General features: G+C 38.3%; 2 protein-coding genes across 3 annotated transcripts in view; both read left to right on the top strand.

Moving 5' to 3' along the window:
* The window catches only part of ARFGEF2 (ADP ribosylation factor guanine nucleotide exchange factor 2), a 35,706-nt gene extending 24,642 nt beyond the window's left edge, over nucleotides 1-11,064 (top strand). The window contains exons 27-39 of the mRNA XM_035343713.1: nucleotides 31-203; nucleotides 1,501-1,661; nucleotides 2,320-2,450; nucleotides 2,540-2,669; nucleotides 3,128-3,263; nucleotides 4,058-4,196; nucleotides 4,286-4,340; nucleotides 4,581-4,695; nucleotides 4,973-5,103; nucleotides 5,534-5,702; nucleotides 6,094-6,232; nucleotides 6,655-6,772; nucleotides 7,556-11,064. Of these exons, the coding sequence (XP_035199604.1) occupies nucleotides 31-203; nucleotides 1,501-1,661; nucleotides 2,320-2,450; nucleotides 2,540-2,669; nucleotides 3,128-3,263; nucleotides 4,058-4,196; nucleotides 4,286-4,340; nucleotides 4,581-4,695; nucleotides 4,973-5,103; nucleotides 5,534-5,702; nucleotides 6,094-6,232; nucleotides 6,655-6,772; nucleotides 7,556-7,732 (1,774 nt within the window). The 3' untranslated portion in view covers nucleotides 7,733-11,064. The remainder of the gene's footprint in view (nucleotides 1-30; nucleotides 204-1,500; nucleotides 1,662-2,319; nucleotides 2,451-2,539; nucleotides 2,670-3,127; nucleotides 3,264-4,057; nucleotides 4,197-4,285; nucleotides 4,341-4,580; nucleotides 4,696-4,972; nucleotides 5,104-5,533; nucleotides 5,703-6,093; nucleotides 6,233-6,654; nucleotides 6,773-7,555) is intronic.
* A 341-nt stretch (nucleotides 11,065-11,405) lies between these two features.
* The window catches only part of CSE1L (chromosome segregation 1 like), a 27,463-nt gene continuing 11,838 nt past the window's right edge, over nucleotides 11,406-27,030 (top strand). The window contains exons 1-17 of one of the 2 annotated variants that reach the window (XM_035343748.1): nucleotides 11,406-11,552; nucleotides 13,980-14,075; nucleotides 14,624-14,766; nucleotides 16,923-17,024; nucleotides 17,444-17,589; nucleotides 17,886-17,976; nucleotides 18,249-18,356; nucleotides 19,119-19,211; nucleotides 20,556-20,723; nucleotides 20,823-20,952; nucleotides 21,643-21,708; nucleotides 23,524-23,726; nucleotides 24,611-24,695; nucleotides 25,409-25,470; nucleotides 26,021-26,157; nucleotides 26,319-26,422; nucleotides 26,888-26,985. In XM_035343748.1, the coding sequence (XP_035199639.1) occupies nucleotides 13,991-14,075; nucleotides 14,624-14,766; nucleotides 16,923-17,024; nucleotides 17,444-17,589; nucleotides 17,886-17,976; nucleotides 18,249-18,356; nucleotides 19,119-19,211; nucleotides 20,556-20,723; nucleotides 20,823-20,952; nucleotides 21,643-21,708; nucleotides 23,524-23,726; nucleotides 24,611-24,695; nucleotides 25,409-25,470; nucleotides 26,021-26,157; nucleotides 26,319-26,422; nucleotides 26,888-26,985 (1,821 nt within the window). In that variant the 5' untranslated portion in view covers nucleotides 11,406-11,552; nucleotides 13,980-13,990. Of the gene's footprint in view, nucleotides 11,553-12,326; nucleotides 12,346-13,979; nucleotides 14,076-14,623; nucleotides 14,767-16,922; nucleotides 17,025-17,443; nucleotides 17,590-17,885; nucleotides 17,977-18,248; nucleotides 18,357-19,118; nucleotides 19,212-20,555; nucleotides 20,724-20,822; nucleotides 20,953-21,642; nucleotides 21,709-23,523; nucleotides 23,727-24,610; nucleotides 24,696-25,408; nucleotides 25,471-26,020; nucleotides 26,158-26,318; nucleotides 26,423-26,887; nucleotides 26,986-27,030 lie in introns of those variants that run through there. The other variant, XM_035343749.1, reaches the window with a different exon arrangement.

Below are 27,030 nucleotides of genomic sequence, written 5' to 3' on the forward strand. Positions count from 1 at the left end.
CATAGTGTTGGTTTTCATCTTCTTTTTAAGATCTCCAACTATTCGGGACATGGTAATACGCTGTATTGCTCAGATGGTGAACTCTCAAGCTGGCAATATTCGCTCGGGCTGGAAAAATATCTTTGCAGTCTTTCACCAAGCAGCATCAGACCATGATGGGAATATTGTGGAGCTGGCCTTTCAAACTACAGCGCATATAGTTAGTAAGTAGTGCCTAACAGATGCAAGTACCTAAATTAGCTTAGCTGCTGTGACTCTGGTTCAAAAGGCCCATTTGCATCTGAGCTTTGTATTCTTTAGTAAATAAATACAATGTCTTGCAAGTACTCTTTAAACTCTGAGCTAGGTCTTATCTGTGAAGTCTACTGATTTTTGTGGACAGGAAAAAATATTATGGACAGGAAAAAATAGATGGGAATGGGATAGGATTTTTTTCCTGTGGGTAGGAAAAAATAATTTCTTGCTATAGAACTCTTCAAATTAGGAATAAATTCAGTAAGTTCCTATGTTGCCTGTCTCTGTTGCAATAAGTTAATTTGGATTAAGGAAGCTGTATTAACAGATTTCACGAACTTCCATCCTGTTTCAGTTTCATATGGTGGGGATCGTGATTCTTTGATACTGATAGGTGATTACTTGTAGAGTTTATTTCATACAGGCTACCTGCTCTAAAACTATATTTGAACAATATACTGCTGCCACTTTCAAAGGACGACAGCTGACTTAAATATTCTTGAAGGGGACTTTCAGTATTGATGGGTGCTTTCTTAAGTGTCCTGAAACTGCCGTATTGCCATTAAATTCTGGAATATTTAATAAGCATGGGAGGAGAAGAGTGATGGATGGCATTAATAAAGGCAAAAAGTAGCAAAACTTCTCTTGGTAACTTGAACTAGAATTAGAATAGTTTAGTTGGAAGGTACCTACAAAGATTGAGTCCCAGTTGAAGTATGTAGATCTTGGGAGTTGTAGTTTGTTCCAAAGCTTGTATGCATTGGATTTGTTTTATATGGAGTCTGTCCATTAAGCAAGAAATCAAATGCTTTTTCCTTTATTCAGTATCTGAATAACTTCAGGCTTGGGTGGCTTAGGTAAATTTATGTAAATTCATATACAGCAGGGAAGCTAAAATCAAACTTTACCCCTTTTTTATTTTTTACTCCTATTATTTTTTTAAGTTATTTTAAGGGATATTTTAAGATATTTTTGGGTGGTGTGTGCTGTGAAAGGAAACTGAACCAGATGAGACAATATGAAAGAATCTTAAAATATAAATGAGAAATTGCCCAGCCTGAGAACACTTGGTACTGGGGCTGGGAGAACAGGAGGGGGAAGAGCACAAGGGAAGACATGGAACTACCTAATCCAGAAGATCTGTTCCTTCCATGTTTGTCTGTTTAGTATTGGTATGCCATGTCTGGCTTCATTAAATCAATGCCAGTTCATATCTGTATTTCAATACCAGTAAGTTTTAATAAGCTTTTTGTTTGTTCTTGACAGCAAATATTTTTCAACAGCACTTTCCAGCAGCAATCGATTCATTCCAAGATGCAGTAAAATGTCTTTCTGAGTTTGCCTGTAATGTTGCATTCCCGGACACCAGCATGGAAGCAATTAGACTTATTCGATATTGTGCAAAATACGTTTCAGAAAGACCACAGGTATTTTTTTAATCTTTGTGTTTTCTTTCCCTGTCCTCTACTGTTTAATTGAGATTATTCTTACAACTAAGAAAGAACTTTCAGACTTGAACTTCAGTCTTCTAGCAGCAAGAGTTTATATTAAAAATGTATTCAGAAATAGGAGTAATTTTGGTGTTCTGTAACCAATAAACTAGGAATCGTTAAAATGCTAAAAGTGAAAATTGAAATAACCAATAGTAGTAGTCCTTTTACTACTATGCTAGGATGACCTGGAAAATAAAATATCTTGATTCCATAATCCTAATTATATCTGCTAAACTGTTTATGAACATGCATGGTTTTCTACATCAGTCTGTTTTGTGAATATTTAATATAATTAATATAATAATCACGTTGTTGAAAAGAGCCTGGGGTTAGATAACAGTTGAATGTTAGCAGAATTTAAGTAAAACTGATTTGCTTGAAGTATTTATTTTCTATATATTTTTTCCAGCTATCTTCACAAATAGATATGTCTGAGATTTGTATTTGACAGGAGTTGAGTGTTAGAGTAGAAACGAAGTTAAATTTTCAATTTTGTCTGTGTGTCATTAGTGCTGTCTAAATATGTTATAATTAAAGAAATTACAGACTTTAGAGATTTTCTTTAATCTTTTTTTTCCTGCTCATCTCCAAGGTATTAAGAGAATACACAAGTGATGACATGAATGTTGCTCCTGGGGACAGAGTATGGGTCAGAGGATGGTTCCCCATTTTATTTGAACTTTCTTGTATCATCAATCGTTGCAAATTAGATGTTAGAACAAGGTAATAAGACTTTTCTGGTTTTTGGTTTGCATTCATGTAGTGAAGGGATTGTAGGTACACATTTTAATATCATCTTTGTTTGTTTATAGAGGCTTAACAGTGATGTTTGAAATAATGAAGAGCTATGGCCATACATTTGAAAAGCACTGGTGGCAAGATCTGTTCAGAATTGTGTTTCGGATTTTTGATAATATGAAACTTCCTGAACAACAAACAGAGGTAAAACAAAGAAGCAAGCAAACTCTAGAATATTTTTTCTTAAGAACTCAAACGATCCAAGCTGCAGCTTTTATCATTTGCCATGTCAGTATATTTCCAGCCCATGCTGCCCCAAACTTCATTTGTAATGATATCTATAACGTGACAAATGCAGATAGCTTCCATGCGGAAAACTTCTCATAGTATCCAGTGACCTGTCTGTTCTGCCTGACTGAATATGTTCAAGGACAATATTCACGCTTTGTGAAACTGCGTAGTCATCTGAATAGTTATCATATGGCCAAGTAAATGCTTCTGAAAAGGTATCATCAGTAGCAGGCATTGGGGGCTCTTCTAGTTTTATCTAAAATCACTTCTTCTCATAGACCCTCTTTTTTTGAATAGCCAGTCATATGCCAAGTGCTATCATGACAGTAGAACCCATGTACAAATTAAGGCTTCTAATTTTTTTGTCACAGAAATCTGAATGGATGACCACTACATGCAACCACGCACTTTATGCAATCTGTGATGTCTTTACACAATTCTATGAAGCTTTAAATGAGATCCTTCTTCCTGATATACTTGCACAGTTACACTGGTGTGTAAAACAAGGTAGCTTATTTAATTTTGATTAATACATTTTTGAAATGCTTATTACTTAAAAAGGGAGAAGTAAGCTGAATTTTGGAAAAATAAAAACTACCTTTAGGACAATGTGTGATCTAATAGATGTGTACAGTATCTTAAATATTCCAGGGTTATTTTATTTAATCAGGTAGGCAGCTTTTCTATTAATGTGTATATGGTACTATTGGTTCCGAGCAAAAGGTTTTAAAGAGCTGTGCTAATCTTTTGCCAACAGCCTTTCTTCATTTGGCTGTGTAGATTAAATATGTCAATTACATATATACATGTATACATTCTGATTTATTTTTTTTTTGTTTTTTCCCCTCTTTCTCTCCTTTCCTCTCAACCATCTAGTGCTTGTAGATACGTCTTTCTAAGTATTTTTTCATTTGGGCCCACACTATTGCACCTGAAATCTTGCATATTACTAGTATGGAATGGGGGTCCAACTTGGAGGAAATAATAAGTTTCAAATCCATGCTTTCCTTCTTTCATCCCAGTGTATGGTCCCTTCTTTCTTGTCCTTCGTATTTCCTGTTTGGATTTCAGTCTCATGAAGTCTATTTTCAAACGCTATTTTTCTATTCAGTAGAGTCCTGAGCTTGATTTTACTGTAATGTAGTTTATGTAGTAGGCTTTGAGCCAAAGTAGCATGCCTTTCACAATATTGGGGGAGGAAAAAAAAAAAAAAAAAAAAAAGGTTAAGGGAGCAATAGTAGAGTGCTTAATTTTACACTGATAATGTAAAAGTTGATAAATATGGAACATGTCTTTCACAGATAACGAGCAGTTGGCTCGTTCAGGTACAAACTGCCTAGAAAACCTGGTGATACTAAATGGACAGAAATTCAGCCCGGAAGTCTGGGGCCAGACATGCAATTGTATGCTAGAAATCTTCAAAACTACCATTCCTCATGTGTAAGTTTATAGAGCATGGTTGTTATACTAATACCTGATTTCAGAGCAACAATATTTATTTTATTTTTCCCTCTCCCTCTGTTATGAAGCTTGCTTACTTGGAGGCCTGTGGGAATGGAGGAAGATTCAGCTGAAAAACATCTGGTAAGAGTTAATCCAGTGCAATGAAGGAAGCTGGAAGGTTGTGTGTGAAGTTATCTTTTGAAATACTGCATTGTAGTATTTGTTGGCAACAAATACTGGAATTGACATAAACTTGTATTTGACAGTGATGCCAAATAAGATTAAAAGAGTCAATTCGGGATTTTTTTGGGTGTAAGATTCTAATAGCTGGTTGGTAGTTAGCACTTTGGATTGTAAAAATTACTCTAAATTTTATTCTAGGATTTGGACCTAGATCGCCAATCTTTAAGCAGTGTGGATAAAAATGCTTCAGAAAGAGGACACAGTCAATTTTCAAATCCAACGGATGAAAGCTGGAAAGGTGGTCCTTATACAAGTAAGGAAAACGTGCAAGTTGACTACATGAACTTTTATAGCCACTCTAAGTCTCCTTCTGCAGTCCTTTAGAGAAAGCTTTAGGGTACTTGATAGTGAACTTGAAAAACTTAGTTTGTCTTTAAAACTTGCACTTTTTAGGCAAATTTTATTTTTATAAGGTAATTCACAGCATCATTAAATATAAAAATGCTAATGGTAATATAATGTTTTGCTAATCTGTTGTATGTGGATTGTCATAAGTTGCTTCTGAAACTTTTGTTGTTCTGTTTCATTAGACCAGAAACTGTTTGCTGGCCTCCTTATAAAGTGTGTGGTACAGCTGGAATTGATACAGACAATTGATAATATAGTGTTCTATCCAGCAACAAGCAAGAAGGAAGATGCTGAGCACATGGCTGCAGCTCAGGTACCATCAGACATGTAAATAACCTGTTGAGCAGTAAAGTACGTTACTGAATGCTTCAAAGTGTTTACAAAATACAGTATGTAGTCTTTGTTTTTCTAGCTCTCTGTACTGCCCTGAATGTATTACTACTCTTACGCAGTGATTTTTGACCATCTCCAGTGTTCCCTGGCAGTCTGACAATCAGATTATTAGTTTTTCTTATCAATAACCAGGATATACCGTAACTTCTCTTTCAAATATTCCAACAAAAAACCCCACAGCTTTGACAGAACGTTTTGCTGTGGTGTATTGAAGTAATACTTCACTTGTACCCAGAAATGGAATTTTGAGTTAGTGGTGTATGGTTTACTCTTCTTATATAATCTTGAGAGACTATGGTGCTTCACGTGTTATTGGCACTGTTCTTTCTGTCTTGATCTCTTTGGTTTAGCGAGATGCGTTGGATGCAGATATCCACATTGACACAGAGGACCAAGGAATGTATAAATACATGTCTTCACATCACCTCTTCAAGTTACTGGATTGTTTGCAAGAGTCTCATTCATTTTCAAAATCCTTTAATTCAAATTATGAGCAACGAACTGTGTTGTGGAGAGCAGGTGAGGCTTTTGTTTAGTTGGTTAAAAAAATATACTGAGCTCTGTTCGGGCTTTTAACTATCAAGGTGCAGAAAGTATACTACTGCAATAATCTCTACATTTTATGTGATAGCATATGCTTTTATTCCTTGTCTCTTTTCTGATGACTTGAGGTTAATTCTGTCTTCTAAATTACTTATTTTTTGATTGCAGCAGTACTGTATAGTTGTTACTGCTGCATTTAAATATATTAGGTGTCTGTCAAAATCGAGGAGGAAGAAATACTGTTTGCAAAAAAAAAAAAGATACCTGCTGCTGTTCATTAATGGAGATGTACTTGATAAACGTTACATTTTGGCTGATAACTACAACTGTGAATGTTCTCCTCTCCCTGTGTGCAACTGATTTCTAGGGTTCAAGGGTAAATCAAAACCCAATCTCTTAAAACAAGAGACAAGCAGCTTGGCTTGTTGCTTGAGAATACTCTTTCGAATGTATGTGGATGAAAACCACCGAGATTCCTGGGATGCTATACAACAACGACTGCTTAGGTAAGAATATCAAGTTGGTTCAGGTGCGTTCTGTTTTCAGTGAAATATGCACGGTGTATCCTTGGATAAAAATGTTCCATTTTTAAGTTGCTGAGCAGAGCATGCAAAGCATACGAAGATATGTAAAGGACTGCTCTATATTAAAAGCAAATCTAGGAAAAAGGAAACAATTAATTTGAAATAAAGGAAGCACCTTCTTGCTTGACTGACTTCTCTTTAAAAAAAGTGGTAGTGAAGGAATACTTTTCACATCAGAGTACAGAACAAGATTCAGAGGTATAATGTGATAAAATAATCTAAACAGAACGTATGTTTCCTCTTACATGAAAACACAGTACACTATGAGAGAACAAACAGTGCATGTTAGAAATGCTTCTTGTGGGTTTTCTTTATGGCTTGTTTGAACTGTGACATCTCTTTAGTGTATGCACTGAAGCCCTGGCATATTTCATTACCGTGAACTCCGAAAGCCACAGAGAAGCTTGGACCAATCTCCTGCTGTTGCTTTTAACAAAAACACTAAAAATCAGTGACGAAAAGGTAAGAACAGGCTGGATGCCATCTCTGTTTGCATTCAGGTGTTTTCATCTTTGCTTTCATTGAATGCAGTCTCTATTGTTGTACATATCACAAGATGGCTGTTTTGCACGTAGTGTGTACTCTTTGAAATACAGTAATGATTACACTTCGATCTTTTAGCGAGCATTCCACATAGTGAGAATTGGACTTCATCCATGAAATTGAGTTGTATAGAAACCTTGGTACAATTACTGCAGAGCTCTTGCACAAAAACACCATGAGTGTGCAGTAAAGGATGTGCTTAGGCTGTATCATAGCTGCATAGAATTATAGAGGTAAACATCATTGTAAAATTGGAATTGTAGTTCCTTGACAGTAATGGTGAAAAACAATCTTTGGGATCTCAGACCTTTTGAGGAAAAGGTGAATGCAAATATTCCCTGGACTATCACATGCAGAAAAACTTCTGCTGAAGGCTGTGGGTGGCTTTTTTTTTTTCTTCTCTCCAGAAGTATTTTTTTTTCCAACTGTATTGGAAAGTTTAAAAGTGTGGTGTTTGTTCTTGGTGTTTTTTCTTCTTCCCTGTATTGTTAATTTTGTAATTCCAGTTCATTCTTGCATAGTCTTGAATGTTTTATTGCAATTTATCAATATTTGAAGAAACTGGTGGTAGTAGTGATTTGTTTTTTCACCATTTAGCAGCAATTCAGTGATGTCCATATTGCTATGGCGTTATGAGGAAAAACTCTGCGCTTTCCTACAGGAATAGAGAATAACTTTTTCTTTTTGTATCTTCTCCGATAGTTCAGGGCACATGCTTCAACCTATTATCCGTACTTGTGTGAAATCATGCAATTTGACCTGATTCCTGAGCTTCGAGCTGTGCTACGGAAGTTCTTCCTGCGTATAGGTGTTGTGTTCAAAATCTGCATAACAGAGGAGCAAATACGGACAACTGGGACAAACTTACCTTCGTGGTAGCCCTAAGTAGAGTTGATTGCTTCTGCTTGTACATAAAGCTGTGTTCCAGAGATGGATTGAAGTGGATGGGGGAAAAATGGAACCCTGGTCTATCAACAGAGCAGCAAGTTAGTCTTACCACAATGGCATTTGGGAAGGGATTGGGGGGTGGGTGGGGAAAAAAACTCCTGTCCATCCTATGAGACTATCAGCAGTTTTTATTTAAATTGTTGCTTACAAAGTTAATACAATGGTTGTAAAGTCTATTTGTTTCAATGCTCAACATCCTTACGATCAAGTCTGTCTCTTCTAGTCTTTTATCAATTGTTCAGTCTTGCAGCCCAACTAAATCTTATAAATCAGCTGGATTCCTTGATGGAAATTATGCCCCTTGGAAATAATGAATATAGTTGTATAGCCTTGTGATGTTAGCACGTGTTCATAATAAACTACAATGCAGTGGCTAATGACCACCCAAGATCATTCTGGGTTTTTCTTTGTGTGCACATGGCTAGACCAAGCAGTGTGTCATAGTTTTTGAAGTGAACAGCCCGTAGGTTATTTGAGGAAGCAGTTTTCCTGTTGTTAAGTAAGTCACTTTAAAACTATTTTTTTTTATTGTCAGTGCTTCACCTACCAAGATTCATTTTTATTATTATGGAAGGTTTTACATCAGGAGTACACAGTAGTATCTACCCATTTAGCTTGTTAGTTCTGAGTTACAGATATTAAGAAAAGAAAAAGCTTATAAACTTTCCATTGACTTTTGTACACTGCCAAATCATGGACAGCATCTACAGTAATATTAAAAACAGGGTTCAAAGCAATTAAAAAAAAAACTTATTTACCCTTGACCATAATGTATTTAGTAGCAATTATGTCTGTTAAGCAATAAGTCTTATCCTTAATCCCTATCCAGTTCTGTCTTTTTACTGCAGATTTGCAACTTCTGATTTGTTTTTGTGCAAATCACTTTTGTTTTCAGCTGTTAGTTCCTATTGTGATGTGAAAATTGAATTCCCATGACAGCTCTAGCAAAATTAAACTTCATTCATGTACTGCAACAAGTAACCAATGCATTTCTCTGCTTTCCAAGTATATATGAACCAAATGTGACTTAACACTACCGCTTTGCTTACCTTGGAGATGTTCCTTTCCTCAAAATGCATAAGGTTTCTGTGACGTAACAACAATTTGCAAGTGCAGTACTGCAGGACTGAATTTTGTCCTTTGAACTAATTTTAATGTCAAGTTTTGGACTTTCTGAAATGGAAAAGTATGGAGAAGTTCCACTTCCTAAAGTATATGTAAACAAAAGTGTTATACTAATCACTGTGCTACTCATATCAGCAAACCTCAAATATAAGAGTATTTAAAAACAACAATGAAAAAATGGTATTGTGTTGAAACTATTCTTTTGCATTATAAGTTGAATTTCCTGGTAGGGCAGCCATAGTTGACGTAGCACGGGGATGTAATATTTTTCTTTTGAGCTATTTCCAAAGGATTCTTACAGCGTTTTTCAGTAAATTGGCTTGTTCGATGTAAGCATTGTTTAGCAGTTTTTTTGCAGGCAATAATACCAGTAAGGCTTTCATGATTTTATTTTTAACCAAAGAAAGGTAAACCATGATTGCAGCTCTCTAACTTCTAAACATCCTGTAGATAAATCTATACACTAATATTTTGTAGGAGGAAATATAGGGCTGCATTTTGCCGTAGGAAAAGACTGAAAAATAAGCAATGCTAATATTTAACTTGCTGCATTTCAGATGTCCTTTTGTGTTGCACTTAGTATAGTTGCTTGTTCCCTGGTAATGTCACTTAATTACAGTAAAAAAATGTATTTATTTTAATTATATTTAAATATGTAAGAACGGGCCATTCTTTTTTCTTCCTGCCCTAGATAGTCCTAAATATATATATATCTCAGATTTTTGAATGTCACTGCCTCATTGAATGTATACCCTTATCTCCTATCAAAACAAAAACTGTAAAGAGTTGCTTAATTCTTCTTTATTTTATGGTTCTGAAAGCCTTACAACTCCTGTCTTGAAACAGGTGTCATAATTTTCAAATCTGAAGTTACAGCTGCATCATGGGCTTTCTTTAATGTGCAACATTTGTACTATCTCTACATATAGAGTTAGGGCCTTTAATCATTCCTTTCCTTCAGCCTTAGTTCTGAGAGAATCTTACTTTTATTAGAGCTTTATTGTATTTATGCCGTTTATAAACTGCTGAAATTAGGCACATGACATTAGAAACATTCTAGACTTACTGCAGTGCATGAAGGAGAAGGGGGGACTGGAATGCAGTGGGATTGACACAGCCTTAATCCTGTCTCAGTTTTCTGAATTGACTGTAGATGTTAAAGCAATAAGAGTGGTTTGCTAAGTGTAATACCTGAAACAATTGTATTTGCATCAGATTTTTGTTTTTCCCTATATACAGTCAGAAAGATCGTAACCCACAGACATCTCTGTGAAGCTAAAAATGCTGAGCCAAAACTCCTGCAGTAATCACTGCTGGTTCTGCTCTTGTCCTGACTCTGCTGACGTTAAGACTTTATCTGCCTGTAGTAGTTTTCTGGGCTGCAGTGGAGCTATGAACGAGAGCAGGGTTCTCTGTCAGCATGGCCTGGTAGAGATCGACATCTGTGCAATACATGGAGTAATAAAAACAAGGTTAGATTTTTGAAGTAGTGTTACATAACAAACTATAAACTGATTTTACCTATAATGGTATTAATATGGAGACTGCATGGTATTTATTGCTACTTATTTTCAAACCTTGTAGGAAACAGGTAAGCAGGGGAGGGATGGTAATGAGAATCCTAAAACCTCCCTTCCATATTGATTGTACAATCTTACAAGGAAGTTATTTTAAGAGGTTTATTACCCGTGTTTCATGTCACTTTCTGAGCTGTAACCAGAACAATCCAGAACAGCTCTCACTATTGCAAGTAACCAGCCCCCGACTTTTAGCTGTCTTACTATTGAAGGATTAAATAGAGAACCTTTTAAAACTGAGCTTTTCCTATAAAAGTGCGGCTCCCTTCACTATGTAAATTGTTTGTTCGGCACCTTTACTGTTATTTCTGTGTAAAATGTATGTTTTCAGCTATTTAAAATGCCTATGTTTTTGAGGACCTCCGTATTAAGTGCATTTACTACCAATAATTTAAAGAGCAGTACTTTGCCCAACGGATGTACACATTTTTGAGAGAATAGCGAAATTATAAAATATGAAAAAAACCTATGTAAAGTTTTCTACATGAAATACTCTGTATAGTACTGTTATAATATTCCATGCTTTAATGAAGTGGTAAATCAATAAAGTTTTAAGAAGCGGTGCGGGTCTTCTGTGTTTTTTTTTTGACTTTATGGGGATGGGGGTGCCTCAGGGCAGGGGGGTAATGGTTAACACGGTCTCAAGGCTTTACTAAGCTGTGTAAGGCACAGAGGCCCCCTGAGGCTCGGCTGGTGGCAGCCGGCAGCCCTCAGCCCCGTCCCGCCTTCCTCCTCCTCCTCCTCTTCCTCACAGCAACCCTCCCCCCTCATCCGCAGGCCAGGCCCCGCCCCCTCCGTCCGCAGCACTCCGCAGGCCGCCGTCGCCTATTGGCCGCCAGCCCCGTGCGGGGAGCGGGCCCGCGATTGGCTCGCCGCGCGGAAGGAGAGGCCGCCCATTGGTCTGGCGGCCAGGCTCCGCCCCCGCCGCGCGCGCTGCCGTCACGGTGCCGCCGCCGCGCCCTCTCGGCGCGGTTTGAATGTGAGGCGCAGCCCCGGCCCGCACGGCCCAGCCCGCCCCGCCGCCGCCGCCTCCCCGGGGCAGCCGCCAGGTGAGCTTCGCCCGCGCCGCTCGGCCCTAACGCAGCCCCGCGGCCCGGCCCTCGGCACCGCTCCGCAGCGCTCCGCTCCGCGCTCGGCCCGCTGGGCCCGCGGCGCAGCGAGAGGCGCAGCTCACCATGCTGGGGCGCCTCGGCCCGCCTCCCGCGCGCCGCGATTGGCCAGCGGCTGGCAGGCGGCTCCGCTCATTGGTGTTCGCGTCTGTCAGTCGGGGAGGCGGCGGGGAGCAAGTTAGTGTGAGGGCGGAGGGGCCCTGCCCCCCCCCCCCCCTCCCCCGGCGCCATCCCGGGCTGAGGCGGCGGGGCCGAGAGCGGGACCGGACTGGGCCGGGACCGGGACTGGGCCGCCCAGGGCTCTCCTCCTGCGCCTCGGCCCCGCCGCTGGCCTCCCTTCGGCCTCCTGCTGAAGCGGGAGGGGGCCGCGGAGGTGGTCCGGTGGCGATCCTTGTGGTGATGCGTTGTGGCGGTGACCCGCCGGTCTGCCCCCAACCGCCCCCGCGCACCCTCAGGCAGGCCGGGCCCGGCAGCGGTGCCGGAGCAGCGCGAGGCCGACCGCGCGTTTTGCGTTTATTTTTAATTTCCCCTTTGAGGTGTCTGCTGCTGGCCGGAGTAGCGCAGTGAAGCGTTAGGCGCCTTTGGGGGGGGGTTCTGCAGAGGGAGTTTGAAACTTTCTCGTCTCGGCCTGCTGAGGGGACGCAGAGCAAAAAGCCTGGAGTTGCCGTAGCGAGGGCCGCGGCCCTCGTGTCCCTCGTGGGAGGCAGCAAGGGAGAAACAGCTGGAGGAGGGGGTGAGGAGCTGAGAGCCGGTAGGTGAACATCACAGCTCCGTGGGCGGCATGGAGCAGCGGCTTTGGGTCGTCACCGTTGGCCTTCAAAACAAGCCCAAAGCCAGCTCGAGGTGTGTGACCCCCGTGTGCCGTGTGGGCATGAGGCATTTGGAAGAGGCCGTTCAGGATCCCCACTGAACTGAACAGTGCTCTGTGTTTGGCTTCCATGTTGGGTCAGGTTCAGGCTTTTATAAAATGATTTCCACGTGGGTTTGTACCTCAGTCTTGCCAACTTTTCCAAAGCAGATCATTTTTCCCTCTCTTTCAATAGTGAAAGGCTTCAGTATTTGTTTCAGCATCACACCACTGATACATGAGGTTGTTCTGTAGAACAGATGAGCCAAGCTTTGCTGGAGCTGTTTGCTTACCCTGTACTCTGCTAGGTTTTTGTTGGGTGATGTGAACAGGTGAACAAGGCTACAGGCAAGTAAACCCCCAGAAGGGAGGGACACTGCTCCCCCTCTTGCAATGACATAGGTCGTATAGAATAAAAATGGAGTCAGTGAAACTCACTTCCTTTGCAAATGTGGTAAAATAGAAACTGTATATATTGCACTGATGGGCGACATAGAACAAACGCAAAGTGGGGTGGATAAATTTCAGCCTGCCTTAACACTTGGAAACTCCAGGGGAAAAATAGCCTTTGGTTCCTCATTATTTCTCTAGCAAATGAGCCATGCTGTTGGTGAGGAAGATGGGTGCGTGCAGCACTTGGGGGTCGGGTTCAGAGGTGGACTTGGTAGTGTTAGGTGATGGTTGGGCTCGGTGATATTAAGGGTCCTTTCCACCTAAATGATACTATAATAGGTGGTGATACCCTATGCAACACATCCATTACAACATTTCTTGATACTGTTTTAGTGTTACTGCGATTTTAATTATTCCAATTAAAGCTGTCAAGTTAATCTGTCACTGTGGTATGAGAATATCTATGAGAGGAAGACTAGAGAGGAGTAATTTGATTTATTTGCACAAAGTTACTCTGAAATAAGTATTGCTGTTTAAATGAATGCCTACCCAAGTCTGAGTTAATTTTGCAGAGTGGACAACCCCTTGGGCTGTGTGCAGTCTTCCATCTTTATAGAAATTCATTTTCTGTTCAGAGTTTTCTGTAGATAATGAGCATTTATTTTTAAGCAAACCTTTCATCTCCGATGCACTTTGAATTGCTCCATTTGCAATTACCTAAGGCAGGGCTGTTCAGCTTTTCAGCCAGGGGTAGGTTTCTGTGGCTGACGGTAGTTCTCAAAAGCAAAACCCAACTCATGTTGTCATGAACGAGTAAGTGATCATCTTTGCGCTGTACCTGAGTAATGGTTCGCTGGATGTGTGATCCTGTTGTAGGAGCTTGGTTTCAATAAACCGGACAGGAACAGCTATGTGGAGTTGAAGAAATTGAATGTTTTTACTTTTGTGTTCAGTGTATGCTAGCTGTTGTTTTATTGCACCAGACGTGTAAGATGAGACCATGCTTTATGAGACGTAGTCAAAAAGAGCAGATAGGTGTCTTCTGCCGAATCAAGTTTTATGTATGTGTAGCTTATAGGTTGGATTTTCTAATCCGTGTTTTTAACAAAACTACTTGTGGGTCATAGGTTCTGCCAAAATGGAGCTGAGCGATGCCAATTTGCAGACCTTAACTGAGTATCTAAAGAAAACACTGGATCCAGATCCTGCTATAAGGCGTCCTGGTAAGTGATTGTCATGTGTGTGAGACCAAGAAGTTTGGTTTCATTTTAGCTCTTCAGTCTGTATATAACAAACTTCAGCTGAAGTTTATGCAAAACTTATTTTACAGAAATTCTGTCTCCTTTTAAAAAACAACAAGAAAACAAAAACTTAACACCTAGTGAAGGATGGAAGTAGATAGAAACTTATTTTCTATGTGCTTTCCGTATTTTTTTCCTGATTTTTTGCTCTGTTGTTATTTAAAACAAGGATGCTGTTTATGATGAACAGGGGCTGGCTTCTGTCAGGACATGGCTTTTAAAAGTGCTGAGGAGGCTATATTTCCACAGCCTGGTTTGAATTGAGAGCTTTTGTTAATAGCAGAAGAATTAAAGAGCTTAGTGATGAAGAAGCTACAGTACCTTTTGGTACTTGCCCAGTGTATCTGTTCTTGTGAATCTCTGGAGACACGTTTGTGTGTTGATTATTTTAAGTGGACCTTTGAGAAATCGTAGGACTCCAGTTAGAAAATCAGTTCAACCTTTGCTAACCTTATTATATTCTCTTACAGCGGAAAAGTTTCTTGAGTCAGTTGAAGGAAGCCAGAATTATCCATTGCTACTCTTAACGCTGCTGGAGAAATCACAGGAAAATGTCATCAAAGTTTGTGCATCTGTAACATTCAAGAATTACATTAAAAGGAACTGGAGAATTGTAGGTATTCTAGTGAGTAGTTCTGCTAAGATTTAGTAATCCGTGTAAGATCCAATAACGTACTCCATAGTAACATTGAATTGAAGAATACTTGTATGTTTTCACTTGGTGAGAGAAACAAACACAAAGCGTGACTTACGGATAAGGGACTAAACCCTCCTCTGTTGGAATCCATTCTATTAAAAAAGAAATAGAGCTGAGGGATAAAATGGTGAAGGAAGAATTCTTCCTGTTATTGTACTTGTTTAGAAATAGGTGTACAATATTTACAGCCCATTTAACTAACTGTAATGTTTTTACACCAAAATGACTGCAATGTGTCTGTTTGTGAGCTGCCCAGGTTGCCCTGTATCTATTGGCGTAGTGTTAGCGCCATTTCTAGCCAGCACTGCAGCTGGAAGTGATGATGCTGGTTTCTCTGTCATGTTAGTGCTTCTGGGGCATAGAAGCCTTGACGGTTTAACATGTAGAAGTATCTGTAGATGTAAGATAGAAATCCTGCCATTTAACTTCAATTATCCTTTATTTTGAAGATGTCAGAAAAAAAATCATTTAGAACTTTCCTCACTAGTGGAATTTAATTAATGATGTAAAGTGTTACGTTCAAGAGCTCGCATCCTTCAATGATGAAAGATATTAATTGCTAGTATTTGTATTTTGTCTCCCAGAAAGAACTATTTGTATGTCTGAAGGAGTACCAAATGTGTACTCTTGCTTTATGTCTCGGTGCCTATTTAAAAATTTGCATGTGACTTTTCTTTCCCTGCCCATCACGCAAATATTAAGAAACTATTGCAGTCCTAGATCTGGTTACGTTTGTTAAAATCAGCACATTCACTCTGGCATGAAATTTCTAGAACTTCGTGTTGGTAACACTGCATTTTCAGTCATTTCTCCAAATTTCCATCTTTATCTGTAGAGTATTTAAAGTAGAAATAGCACTCAGTTACAGAAGAATGTGCGTCTTCTTACTGAAGTTCTTCAGAATGAGGTTTTGTGTTGGAGTAGGAGGAGATGCTCTGCAGCAAGTGGTAGGATTGCTGTGTGACTTCAAGCACATTATTTTTTTCAAAATTGAAGCTTTCATTTCAAAAGCTGTATGAACATGAACAGCCTCAAGGCTACCTTACTTAGATCAAATGGTATAATTTAACAGCATTCAACTTGGACTGATACAAAGCTCAGAGGAAAAAAAAAGGGTTTTGCTTACTTAAGCACTTCAATTTGATAGACCCTGGAAAGTCAGCTCCGTAGGGAAGCTCTGGAGAGAGGGAAGAGTGTGCTTTTTATTTCTTATTTTTTGGTTTTGGTTTTATTTAAAATATTTATAAGATAGTCACCCATGCTGCTTTCCATGTCTTGTTTAAGAAAAAAAAAAGCCTAATTTCATTGGAAAAAATCTTATAAATAACCTCAAACGAATAGGATTTGCTGTTTCACATTTCATTACTGCCTCTCTCATCTTCATCTACCGAAGTACAAGCTTAGTAGTGCCATCTAAAGGCATCTTAAGATTGTTGAATTACTCTTTGCAGTGCTGGATGACTTCTAGGTTTCTAAACTTCTGCTGGCATCACAGATAATGTGACTGTCACTGGCTGGTGACAAGCCTTGGTGTTTTAATTCTTTAATAGAGATGCCATAATCTACTACCACTTGGCACTACTGACTGACAAGGTTTTGAACTGGTTGGCTAATTCTTAAAGCTGATGTTAACATTTTTGTGTATGTGTCACCTGTCATCTTCCTGTACAGTTGCTAGAAAACAAGGCTTGAGGCAGCTTGCACACAGTAAATTCTGAGTTAGCAGTAATGAGGACAGACATAGTTTGATGTGCTGAAAGAGAAGACTGTTGGTTAAATTTATGTATGTTACTGGCACGTGCACCCACCCTTATTGCTGCTGAATTGTTCTGATAAGTCTGTGTTAGGGAACAAGAAAATTAGTTCAAGGTTTTGCAGAAAGGTGTAATTTCTTTCAGCTTTTTTTCAGATACCACTGTGAGGTTCATTGTAGGCTTTAACAGATCTCTTAGTTTCTTCAACAATGTAATTGTTGCATTTAAAAAAAAAACAACAGTTGACTTCAAAATACTGTTACTTGCACAGTGCCTGGAGTATACTCAAATGCATATGACTTATTGTTTTAATTGTAGGTGGAGGATGAACCGAACAAAATCTGTGAATCAGACAGGATAGCCATTAAAGCCAACATAGTGCCCTTGATGCTTAGCAGCCCAGAACAAATACAAAAGCAGGTAATGAGGCCATTTCTGGTTGTGTCCATCAGACTTCTAGAATATTGCAAGTGTGTCTAAGAGGCTCTGGTTATTGGCAGTGCTCCCTTGGCCTTCGAGTGACATCACCCCTATCCAAGTAACTTGGAGTATATTGTTGAAGGTACCTCTGCCCACTTTAAAAAAATATTTTATATCTAAGTTCTAGCACTAGGTGGTTAAGTATAATAATTGTAGCAAGTGAAACTGCATGTACACATACGTTGGATTTAAAGTGAGATTTCTTGTGATGAAAAACAGTAGATGCTTAACCCGATGATTTTTAAATCTGACAAGAACAATAAGCATTCTTAAATACCTGTAACACCTGGCATGACAGCTGCATTTTTTTTATAAGTAGTCTGCTATTATATCATGTAATGGTTATATTTCCTTTCCAGTTAAGTGATGCTATTAGTATTATTGGTCGGGAAGACTTTCCTCAGAAATGGCCAGACTTGCTGACAGAAATGGTGAATCGTTTTCAAAGTGGAGATTTCCATGTCATTAATGGGGTCCTTCGTACTGCTCACTCTTTATTTAAAAGGTATTTGAAATAAGGGAATTAATATATGGGTCAAAAATTAGTTTGACTCAGACTTTTTACTGTTGGACTTAATTGTTTTGTATTTACAAAGTTTACCTATGTGGCTTCTAATTATGCTTATTGACTTTTTAGTAAGACTTCAAGTGGTTATCAAATTTTACACCTTTCATAGTCTTTAACTATGCTGTTTAGTTCTTGTGTTTACTTGACCAGATTTGTTTCTAGGTGCAGTGTGAAAGATCAGTTGTACATCAGTTAACTTAGGGTTTTCTGTGTATTTTTTTCTCACTTGTCAGGTACCGCCATGAATTTAAGTCAAATGAATTATGGACAGAGATCAAACTTGTACTTGATGCCTTTGCATTGCCCTTGACAAACCTCTTTAAGGTATTTATTGTTGAATAATAACAAGTCTAGCATTCTGAATTGCTCGTTGTGAATGTCTACAAAAGGAAAACTTAGAAACAGTTGGAACTGTTAATGATGTTCCAGCTAGAGTGAGGAATGAGATGGAATCAGTAAGAGGAAGAAAAAGAACTGTATTTTCTGGTTTAAAAAAAAAAAATGTAAAAAATACTGTGTCACGTGATACTTCTCATTATGTCTTGTTGATCTGGTTTGTGTGTGTGTTACTTCACTGAATCTTATGTCTTTTCTAGGCAACTATTGAACTTTGCAGCACACATGCAAATGATGCTAGCGCTTTGAAGGTTCTATTTTCTTCTCTCATTCTAATTGCGAAGCTGTTCTACAGTTTAAATTTTCAGGTGAATCTACTTCTTTCTCTAATAGTTTTGCTTCGATTTCACAAAGCTGTTATGCTCTTATTTATAGGATCCATTTGAGGCAGCCTTTAAGGCCATCTCTGAGTATGAGCCACGAAAGGCAAAAGTCAAATGCTTGAGTTTGTACTCGCTCTTTTATTAATACATCTGTACTGATGCGAATTCAGTCAAGTAGATGAAAGTCAATTAGTTTAAACTGGTAACTATAGCACTCTAGTAGCAAGCAGTTCTGGTAGAGTTTTTTTTTTTTTTTTAATGAGATCTAAATTTCTAACATTAAAAAAGTGTGTGCTGTACGAAAAATTGTAAAAATAGACTCTGCTGAGGTGATGTATAGTGTTTCACCACGAGCATAACCTGTGAAGTGTGATGATCATGACTTGATTGCTGGGCTGCTCTTTCTATATTGGGCAAAAGAGCAAGTTGGAGCTAAAAGGAAGGTCTGTGCTTTCTTATTCTAAGAGACAGAGGTCTTTCCATATAAAGCTGTAGGCTATATAGGGTATAAGCAACTAGTATTTTTGGAAATGTGCTTCAAAGCCTCTGCCTATAGGGTTTTCATTTATGGGGTTGCTTTTGTAGTAGGGCAGGGCAAGGTGGTAGTTGTTTGTTTTGTAGATTTATTTTCCACAATTCATTGTCCCTTCACACATAATAAGGTGGATACATATTACTTAAAACAAAGATACATTATCCAATCAGTGCAGTCAAATTAAAATGTTGATTTATGCTTTTCCTTCACAGGATCTTCCTGAGTTTTTTGAAGATAACATGGAAACGTGGATGACAAATTTTCATACCCTTTTAACTTTAGATAATAAACTTTTGCAGACTGATGTAAGTACTGCATAAACCTCCTGTTTTGCCTCTGCATGGTGGAGAGGGTTGATAAGAGAACTGAGGTCTAACTCTGAGCGATGTAATGTTTCCTTTGTTGGGTAAACAAAGAAGTAGAATGACTATAAGGAAGTGCAATTTAAGAGAAGTAACTTCATTGTCTAAAAATTTGGTTCCAGTTCTTGAAGTTACACATTAGTTACAGGTATAGGTAGCTGTGTGCAGAAATCAACTTACGGATACTTGTTAGTGAATATCTTCTTTTGAGGGAATCTGCTAAAGTAACCTTGGTACAAATGTGAAAATGCAAGTAGTTTGTCAAAGAACCTTATTTTTTGGGTCATAGGGCTCAGGTTACCTTTAAGCTGGTTCATGGACTATGTTTTAGAAAACAGGGTATCTTAAAGAACTTGAAACATTTGAACATATAAGGCGTGACATCTTTAAGTAGTTTAGCTTGCCATTTGCTGTCTTTGTTAAATTATAAGAATTAGTAGTTTCACGTGTGAAAAATGATACCAAGTCATCAAAGCTCAAATTAATTTTGTGCAATGCTTTCCTCATTTTAAATGCTGTCTTCCAGATGTAGTACAGTAGCTTGCCACGTGGTGGAGCCAATGAAACTATAAATGCCTGTACAATATCTAGGGGGCACATTAAGTGCATCTTGTGTTATAGTCTTGTGGTCATTTTAGGCTAGAGATGGTGCAAAAGAAGCCTTGCTTATCTTTTTTCTTGCTCTTCTCTTTTGTCTGTGGACCATTGCCCAGCACAGATATCCATGCAGTTGCATGCTGACATGCATTAAAATTGAAAGTTGGGATTAAAAAAAAAAGGAGGGAGGATGTTCTTTGTGTGGTGTTTTTTAATTATTAATATTATTCCAACGCGTTTTTCCACTTCGCTTTGCTTTGTGGTTCCACAAACATCTGTGCTGATATGGGGAAGAGGGAAAAAACACTTCTAGCAACTCTATCAATTTAAAGTAGCAAGATAGAGTGCCTTCTGAGCAAATATTTTCAGTGCTTTGTGTTACCTTTTACAAATGTAATAGGAAAATGAATTCTGCACTGAATCTTACAAGGTCTAAATCACTTAAAGTGTATAGTACTGTTACTTCAATGTGGATATGTCATGTGGATATGCACAAATGTATGGTTTGTAGTGCACTTCCAGTACAAATCAGCAAAATACAGTATTTCCTGGGAAGTGGGATGGGTTTCTTTGATCTGCTTAGAAAATGGTAATATAATACTGTTATTTCCTTGAAATACGTTGATACTTTTAATACTTAAGTAGTGTTGAAATGTGGATGCTTAAGTTCCTACTTTTGTTTTATGTGAGGATGAAGAAGAAGCTGGGTTACTGGAGCTCTTGAAATCACAAATTTGTGATAATGCTGCTTTATATGCTCAAAAATATGATGAAGAATTCCAGCCCTACCTGCCACGTTTTGTAACGGCGATCTGGAATCTGTTAGTCACAACAGGCCAGGAAGTGAAATATGACTTGGTAAGCTGTTAAAAACTCATCATGTCAAGTCTAATAATGAATTATAACTTAGTCATTAGTGCTAAAGTTGTATGTGTTTTGTGTGTGCTTATGTTCTAGTTGGTTAGCAATGCAATCCAGTTTCTGGCCTCAGTGTGTGAAAGACCACATTACAAGCATCTCTTTGAAGACCAGAATACACTGACAAGCATCTGTGAAAAAGTTATTGTTCCCAATATGGAATTTAGAGGTAACTTTTCAAGATACAAATTTTCAAAGACACAGTAAAATATAACTGTAATTATAATAATGTTAATTATAATAGGACTAAGAATTAAAGATCACATCCCGTGTAATTTAGTACTAGATTCACAACCAAGTTTCTACAGCAAATTGCTGTGCTATGGGCTTTGTAAAATTGTATGAATGTATCTAATAATTTTTCTGCCCTACTGTGATCTCAAATTGAAAAATATAGAATGTCTAAGTCACGTGCCATCAGTATTTTTTCGTGCTTAGAGTGAATACCAGAGTAATTGAAGGAGCCTAAATAGGCATGGATACATGGCCTACTGAATTGTAATGTCTGTTTCTCCAAGATGGATTTACGTTAATCCTAGTATCTAACATGCAATGTGTTCCAAATGTGTTACAGCAGTAAGAAGCTTCTCACTAAGTCTATGACTCTGGAAAACTCTTTTAAATACACTTAGTATTGAGTACGTCTTTTAAACCAGGAATGCATTAACTCATGAGTATGAAAGACTGCAATTTATGGGGCAGCAAGCTAAACAGGCTAGTCAGGCTGGATATTTCTGGTGAATTTCTATGAATGCTACAGAGAAGTACTTGAGAAAAACAGTACATGGATAATGATACCCCTTTTTAGCATAAAAAACAGATCTTGGTATTAAAACTCCTATTTTTTTTGTATTTTCAGCTGCTGATGAAGAAGCATTTGAAGATAATTCTGAAGAATATATAAGAAGGGATTTGGAAGGATCTGGTAATCCACAGATTTATACTAAGAATACTTGGTCTTTAAATATAGCTCTAGAGAGCTGAAGTTATACTGAGGCTTTTAAAACTTATTTTGAACATGGGAAGCTTTTTTCCTCAAGATATTTTATTCAGTTTTTTGGTCAAGTTTACTGTTAGGATGTGCCCGTCCCAGTGTCTTTTTGTTTTGAACAATGTTCTTAATAGTTTCTTTTCTTAACTGGATCGGTATGTCTCCTGCGCTGCACGTGTTCTCATATCAGCAAATATAGCCTGTAAGTCAATGCTGAGTAGTGGCCGTAATTGTGTATTTAGTTCCTGTGCGTGGAGTTTTAAATAACATGGATGGACTCTCTGCCTCTATTTGGTAGTCTGTCATGTTTAAACTGAAACTCTGACCAGTTCTGCATACAAATCTGTGATGAAGCCAGCTGGATGGCAGCCTGCCTTTGCATGCTGGTACTGTGTTCCAACCGCTGTAATAACTGTCCTGAAAACAGCGCCGTGCTGACAGCTACTTGATTTTTTGATTGTCTGTCTCCAGCCAGGTCAGCGCACAAATGAACCAAATCTAGATCTGTGTGATAACTCTGTATGGGCTGTTCTATGCCACTGACGTTGCACTGACTGACACTTTTTTAGATGACTGGAACTTCATAATAGGTTTGAGAAATTTCTGTATGTTGGAAGTAGAGGAAAAAGTTTTGATTTTTTTTCAAGCAAGTATTTCATCATTCTTATCCATGATTATAGGTATTAGTGAAGCTTATAAAAGCTTGTTAGCTATTTCTGATTTTAAGAGAATTTAGACAAGAAGTATTTGTGTTCTTCTGAGATGTCTTTAGAAATGCACTCTGCATTTAAATTCACTTGCTTTATTTTCCTTTTGTCCCTTCTGTTAGTATAGAGTGTTAAAGGCCAGCTGACCTTTTTTTTTTTTTCTTGAGACAATTATTTTTTTACAGATTTGTTACAAAAAAAATACTGTTTCATTGTTTTTAGCCAGTGGCTAAGCACCACAAAGCAGTTTGCATACTCCCCATGCTGCTGTGATGGGATGGGGGAAGAGACTAGGCTGTGCAAAACTGAGAAAACTCGTACTTTGAGATAAAGATAGTTTATTAAGTGAAAGAAAGAGGAGGAAAACAGAAGGAAAAGCCAATTCCTTATCGTTTCCCACAAGTACACTGATGCCCAACCTGTCCCCAAGCAATGCTTGCCTTTTCAAAAACCCTCTACCCTCAGTTTTTATTGCCAACCATGATGTTATACGGCATGGGATAATAGCACTTTGGTCCCTTTGTGTCAGCTGTCCAGGTTGTGTCCCTTCCTAGTTTCTTGTCCACCTCAAGCCTCCTTGCTAGGAAGGCAGAGAAGGAAAAAGAAAGCGTTGACACTGTGCAGGTGCTGCTCAGCAAGAGCCAAAACACTGGTCGTTTTAGGCAGCAGTCTAAAACACATCACTGTACAGGCTGTTGTATAGAAGAATTAAACTCACAAGTGCTAGACTCAGTATGTTTCTGTGTGTAATTATCAAGATAGTAAAAAGCCTCCCCCTGCATCCTTGCTGAAACTTTCTGTAGGGTACATTGAAAACAGTGAATACACGTGCATTATTGGTAGGTGTCCATTCCTCGTTTTGTTGGGCAAATAACCCTTGATATTACAATAAGTAAAAAGACCTAAATATGTTCTTAGGCATCAATGTGGAGTGTGGCTGTAGCTTGAAAAGCTGTGCGTTTCTGATACATTTTTATTGTGTTTGGTAACATGAAAAGCTATGTATTTTCTCATATCCAAAGAGCCTTTTGTTCTTGTGCAGATATTGACACCAGACGCAGAGCAGCTTGTGATCTGGTCAGAGGCCTGTGCAAGTTTTTTGAGGGGCCTGTGACAGGAATTTTTTCTGGATACGTTAATTCCATGCTGCAGGAATATGCGAAGAATCCATCTGTTAACTGGAAGCACAAAGATGCAGCTATTTACCTTGTCACATCTTTGGCATCCAAAGCTCAGACACAGAAGGTACTGCTATTTGTTTTAATGTGTAAGCATCCAATATTACAATGTCTGTGAGGACTGGAGGATTGATGCAACTCCTTTTATTCTGCTTCTAAATGGGAATAACTAGATTTGTAGTAGTTCAATGTTGATGAGAATAAAAGTCATCTGTAATATAATACTTTCACAGCTGATGGAAATGTGGTGGTGTATCATCTTCAGATAGATTGGGCAAAGTCAATAAGCATTTGTGACCATTCAGCAGGTCTTACTAGTTAGTATGTGTGAAACAGTGACATAAAGAAACAAAATTGGCTTGGGTCCAGCATCTGTGAGCTTTCACGTGTTACTGAGCCAGAGCTTAAAAGCCATGGAAGGCCAAAGCCAGCTTTACAGAAGATGATCAGTGGTGTTGAGCAGGCTAGCAGAAATCCGAGTGACACAGTTTTTGTCATTATATTCCATAACGTCTCTTGTTGTTTTAGTGTTTATTGTCTTGGAAATGGCAATCAGGTAAAACTGAAGTATTTATTATAATTTTGCTGTTCTCATTCAGAATTGGAGTGTGACTCTTAAACTCTTCATTTTCAAAAGGCTTGTCATTAAAAAAAAAGTATCAAGTTAATAAGCTCCTATTGTTTTTCTGTCTAAAACATTGGTTCATTATTACTGTTATATGCTATTATTCCTCAACTCAGGGCTTAAGAATTTTGAACCCCAGTAGTGTTACAGCTAAAACCTAGACACTGAAAAAGTTAAGAAATTGGGTGGCCCTCTGCTAGGGATTATTGAAATTGCATCTTTTTACATGCCTACACGCTTCAGAATGCTTTTATTAAAAAGATACAAAAATCAGTGGGAAAATAGCTGAGTGATAGCATATATAAAAACAAATTTATTTTTTTTAGCATGGAATAACACAAGCCAATGAACTTGTTAATCTCACGGAATTCTTTGTGAATCACATTCAACCTGACTTAAAGTCTCCTAATGGTAAGTTTAAAGTTAGTTTTCATGCATTATCTTTTGTGATATGTCTAGAACCTTGATTGTGACCGTTGTATCTTAAGGCTTGAGTACAAATTAAAATGTGCTCGTATGTCAGCATTATCTCTGAGCCAGAAGCCTGTTTACACCTGGCACATGGGAGGTAATTCAAGTTAGTTTGACCAGCGATGAATGAGTTTTTAAACAAAGGTGGATTACCACATGCTGTCTGCAAGATCAGGGCACATACACACATGGTTGCTATCCGGTGACATGCTTTAACTTGTTGAATCAAAGTAATTTGACTTCTGTAATTGGGAGCTTACAACAAACATCTACGTTAAACAAAACTCAGAGAAGTTAAAATACTGAAGTCCCGGTTGCAGCCTGTACTAATGTGTGTTGATGAGACTACAGGTGACTAGGTTTAAGCAACGTGATCTGTTTTATACTTTAGCAATTATCTTATGACATTCAGAGGGTAGTGGGTTGTCTTGGAACATGCCATTGGAGTCTGCTAGAATCAGAGCCAGAAGGGGAACTTTTACGTTGAACAGTTGCACAATGTTTAATGTTATTGCAGAGTGCCCAGACAGAGATGCATCAAGTAAGCAAAACAGAAAAATGTTGTGTGTATTATCTGGGATGGGGATTCAGGAGTTAATGTCACTTTTAATATGTAGAATATGTTCAGTAATGTGTATTTTCTTCTATTGCAGTGAATGAATTCCCTGTGCTAAAAGCTGATGGTATCAAATATATCATGATTTTTAGGAGCCACGTAAGTTTTTCTTCTACTCGTACAGTAAAAACATACTGTGGTCTGTTACTTTACACTTGCCAAGCCTAATTTATCTTACTTGGCCATATGTTAACTCAACAGGTGTTTAGACAGCCATACATAACATTTCCTGCTGAATTTTGAGTTTTGAAAGTAAATGATATTGCTCCTATAAATATCAAATGGACATGTAGCCTATATTCTGTCCATACCCCATTGGAGCACTGCGTATCTTAGCATGCTTAGTCCTGTGACCCGCTCAGATTTAATTATCCTTTAAGACAAAGTAAAGTGGAAAAAGAAATAAACATTATGAATATATGCATTTTAAATCAAGCATTGATATTCTAGGGTAAATACACAGGAGATGACAGAAATAGGTACCTCTCGGTTGTCAAGGTGTGTTTTAGCAACTAGAGGAGCCTTCTGAGATTTCTTCTTTCTGCCGTGCTTTCAATTTACAGTTGATGAGTTCAGTGATTATGTTCTAGTGTTGAACCATCTGTATTTTCTGTAATTTATATATTTTTTTGCTATAATATTTTTTTAGGTACCTAAGGAACAACTGTTGTTATCTATTCCTCTCTTAATCAATCATCTTCAAGCAGAAAGTATTGTGGTCCATACTTATGCAGCCCATGCTCTCGAAAGACTGTTTACCATGAGAGGGACAAATAATACTATTCTGTAAGTTTCCAAGCAGAAATTAAATTAATTGCTATCTCGTTTTTGTGCATTATGGATAAAATACTGGTAGGGGATCTTTCATTCCTTGCTATTACGGTACTGTAAGATGCTTGAACTTTGTGAATGTATTTCATCATTAAAGCCATGTGCTTTCCTTACAGCATTACAGCTGCGGAAATGGCACCATTCGTAGAAGTGCTGCTAACAAACCTGTTTAAAGCACTAACGCTTCCTGGCTCATCTGAAAATGAATACATAATGAAAGGTAAGCGCTGTGTGAGTCCTGCACTGTGAGAGTAACTTGGTTAATTTGAGGTAAAGGCTTATAGTTACAGGCTACTGAAATTTTTATTTGAAAAGCCTTATTTTGTGCAAAAATGCTAAAGTGGTCTGTACAGTCTACAGTTATTTACCAGCCAGTATTAAGTCATTTTTCAGTACGTTTATGGAACCAAAGAGAAATACTAAACATAATGGTATTGTGACTTGTGAAGAATATCTTTTTACTTTGGGTGAGTTGCTTAATCTTCTGTGCTCAGTCCACAGAATGGGAATAACGAAGCTTTGCTTTATCCTTTGTCATGATTATAGATTGCCCTTGCAACAGGTGCTCACCCTTATTGTACCTAATTCCTTGGGATCTGATTTAATGGTAAAAGTAAAGAATTTAGACATATACTTCTGCCATCTACCTCTCTCCAGAAGTTAATAACTTTCCATTTATTTGCAGCAATCATGAGGAGTTTTTCTCTGCTGCAGGAATCCATAATTCCCTACATCCCTTCTGTCATCACACAGCTTACACAGAAACTGCTGGCTGTCAGTAAGGTAAAGAACGTGCTATCTGGGCCAAGTGCTCACACTTTTTTTTTT

The sequence above is a fragment of the Oxyura jamaicensis genome, chromosome 20 (genome assembly GCF_011077185.1).
Source record: "Oxyura jamaicensis isolate SHBP4307 breed ruddy duck chromosome 20, BPBGC_Ojam_1.0, whole genome shotgun sequence".
Taxonomy (NCBI): Eukaryota; Metazoa; Chordata; class Aves; order Anseriformes; family Anatidae; genus Oxyura; species Oxyura jamaicensis.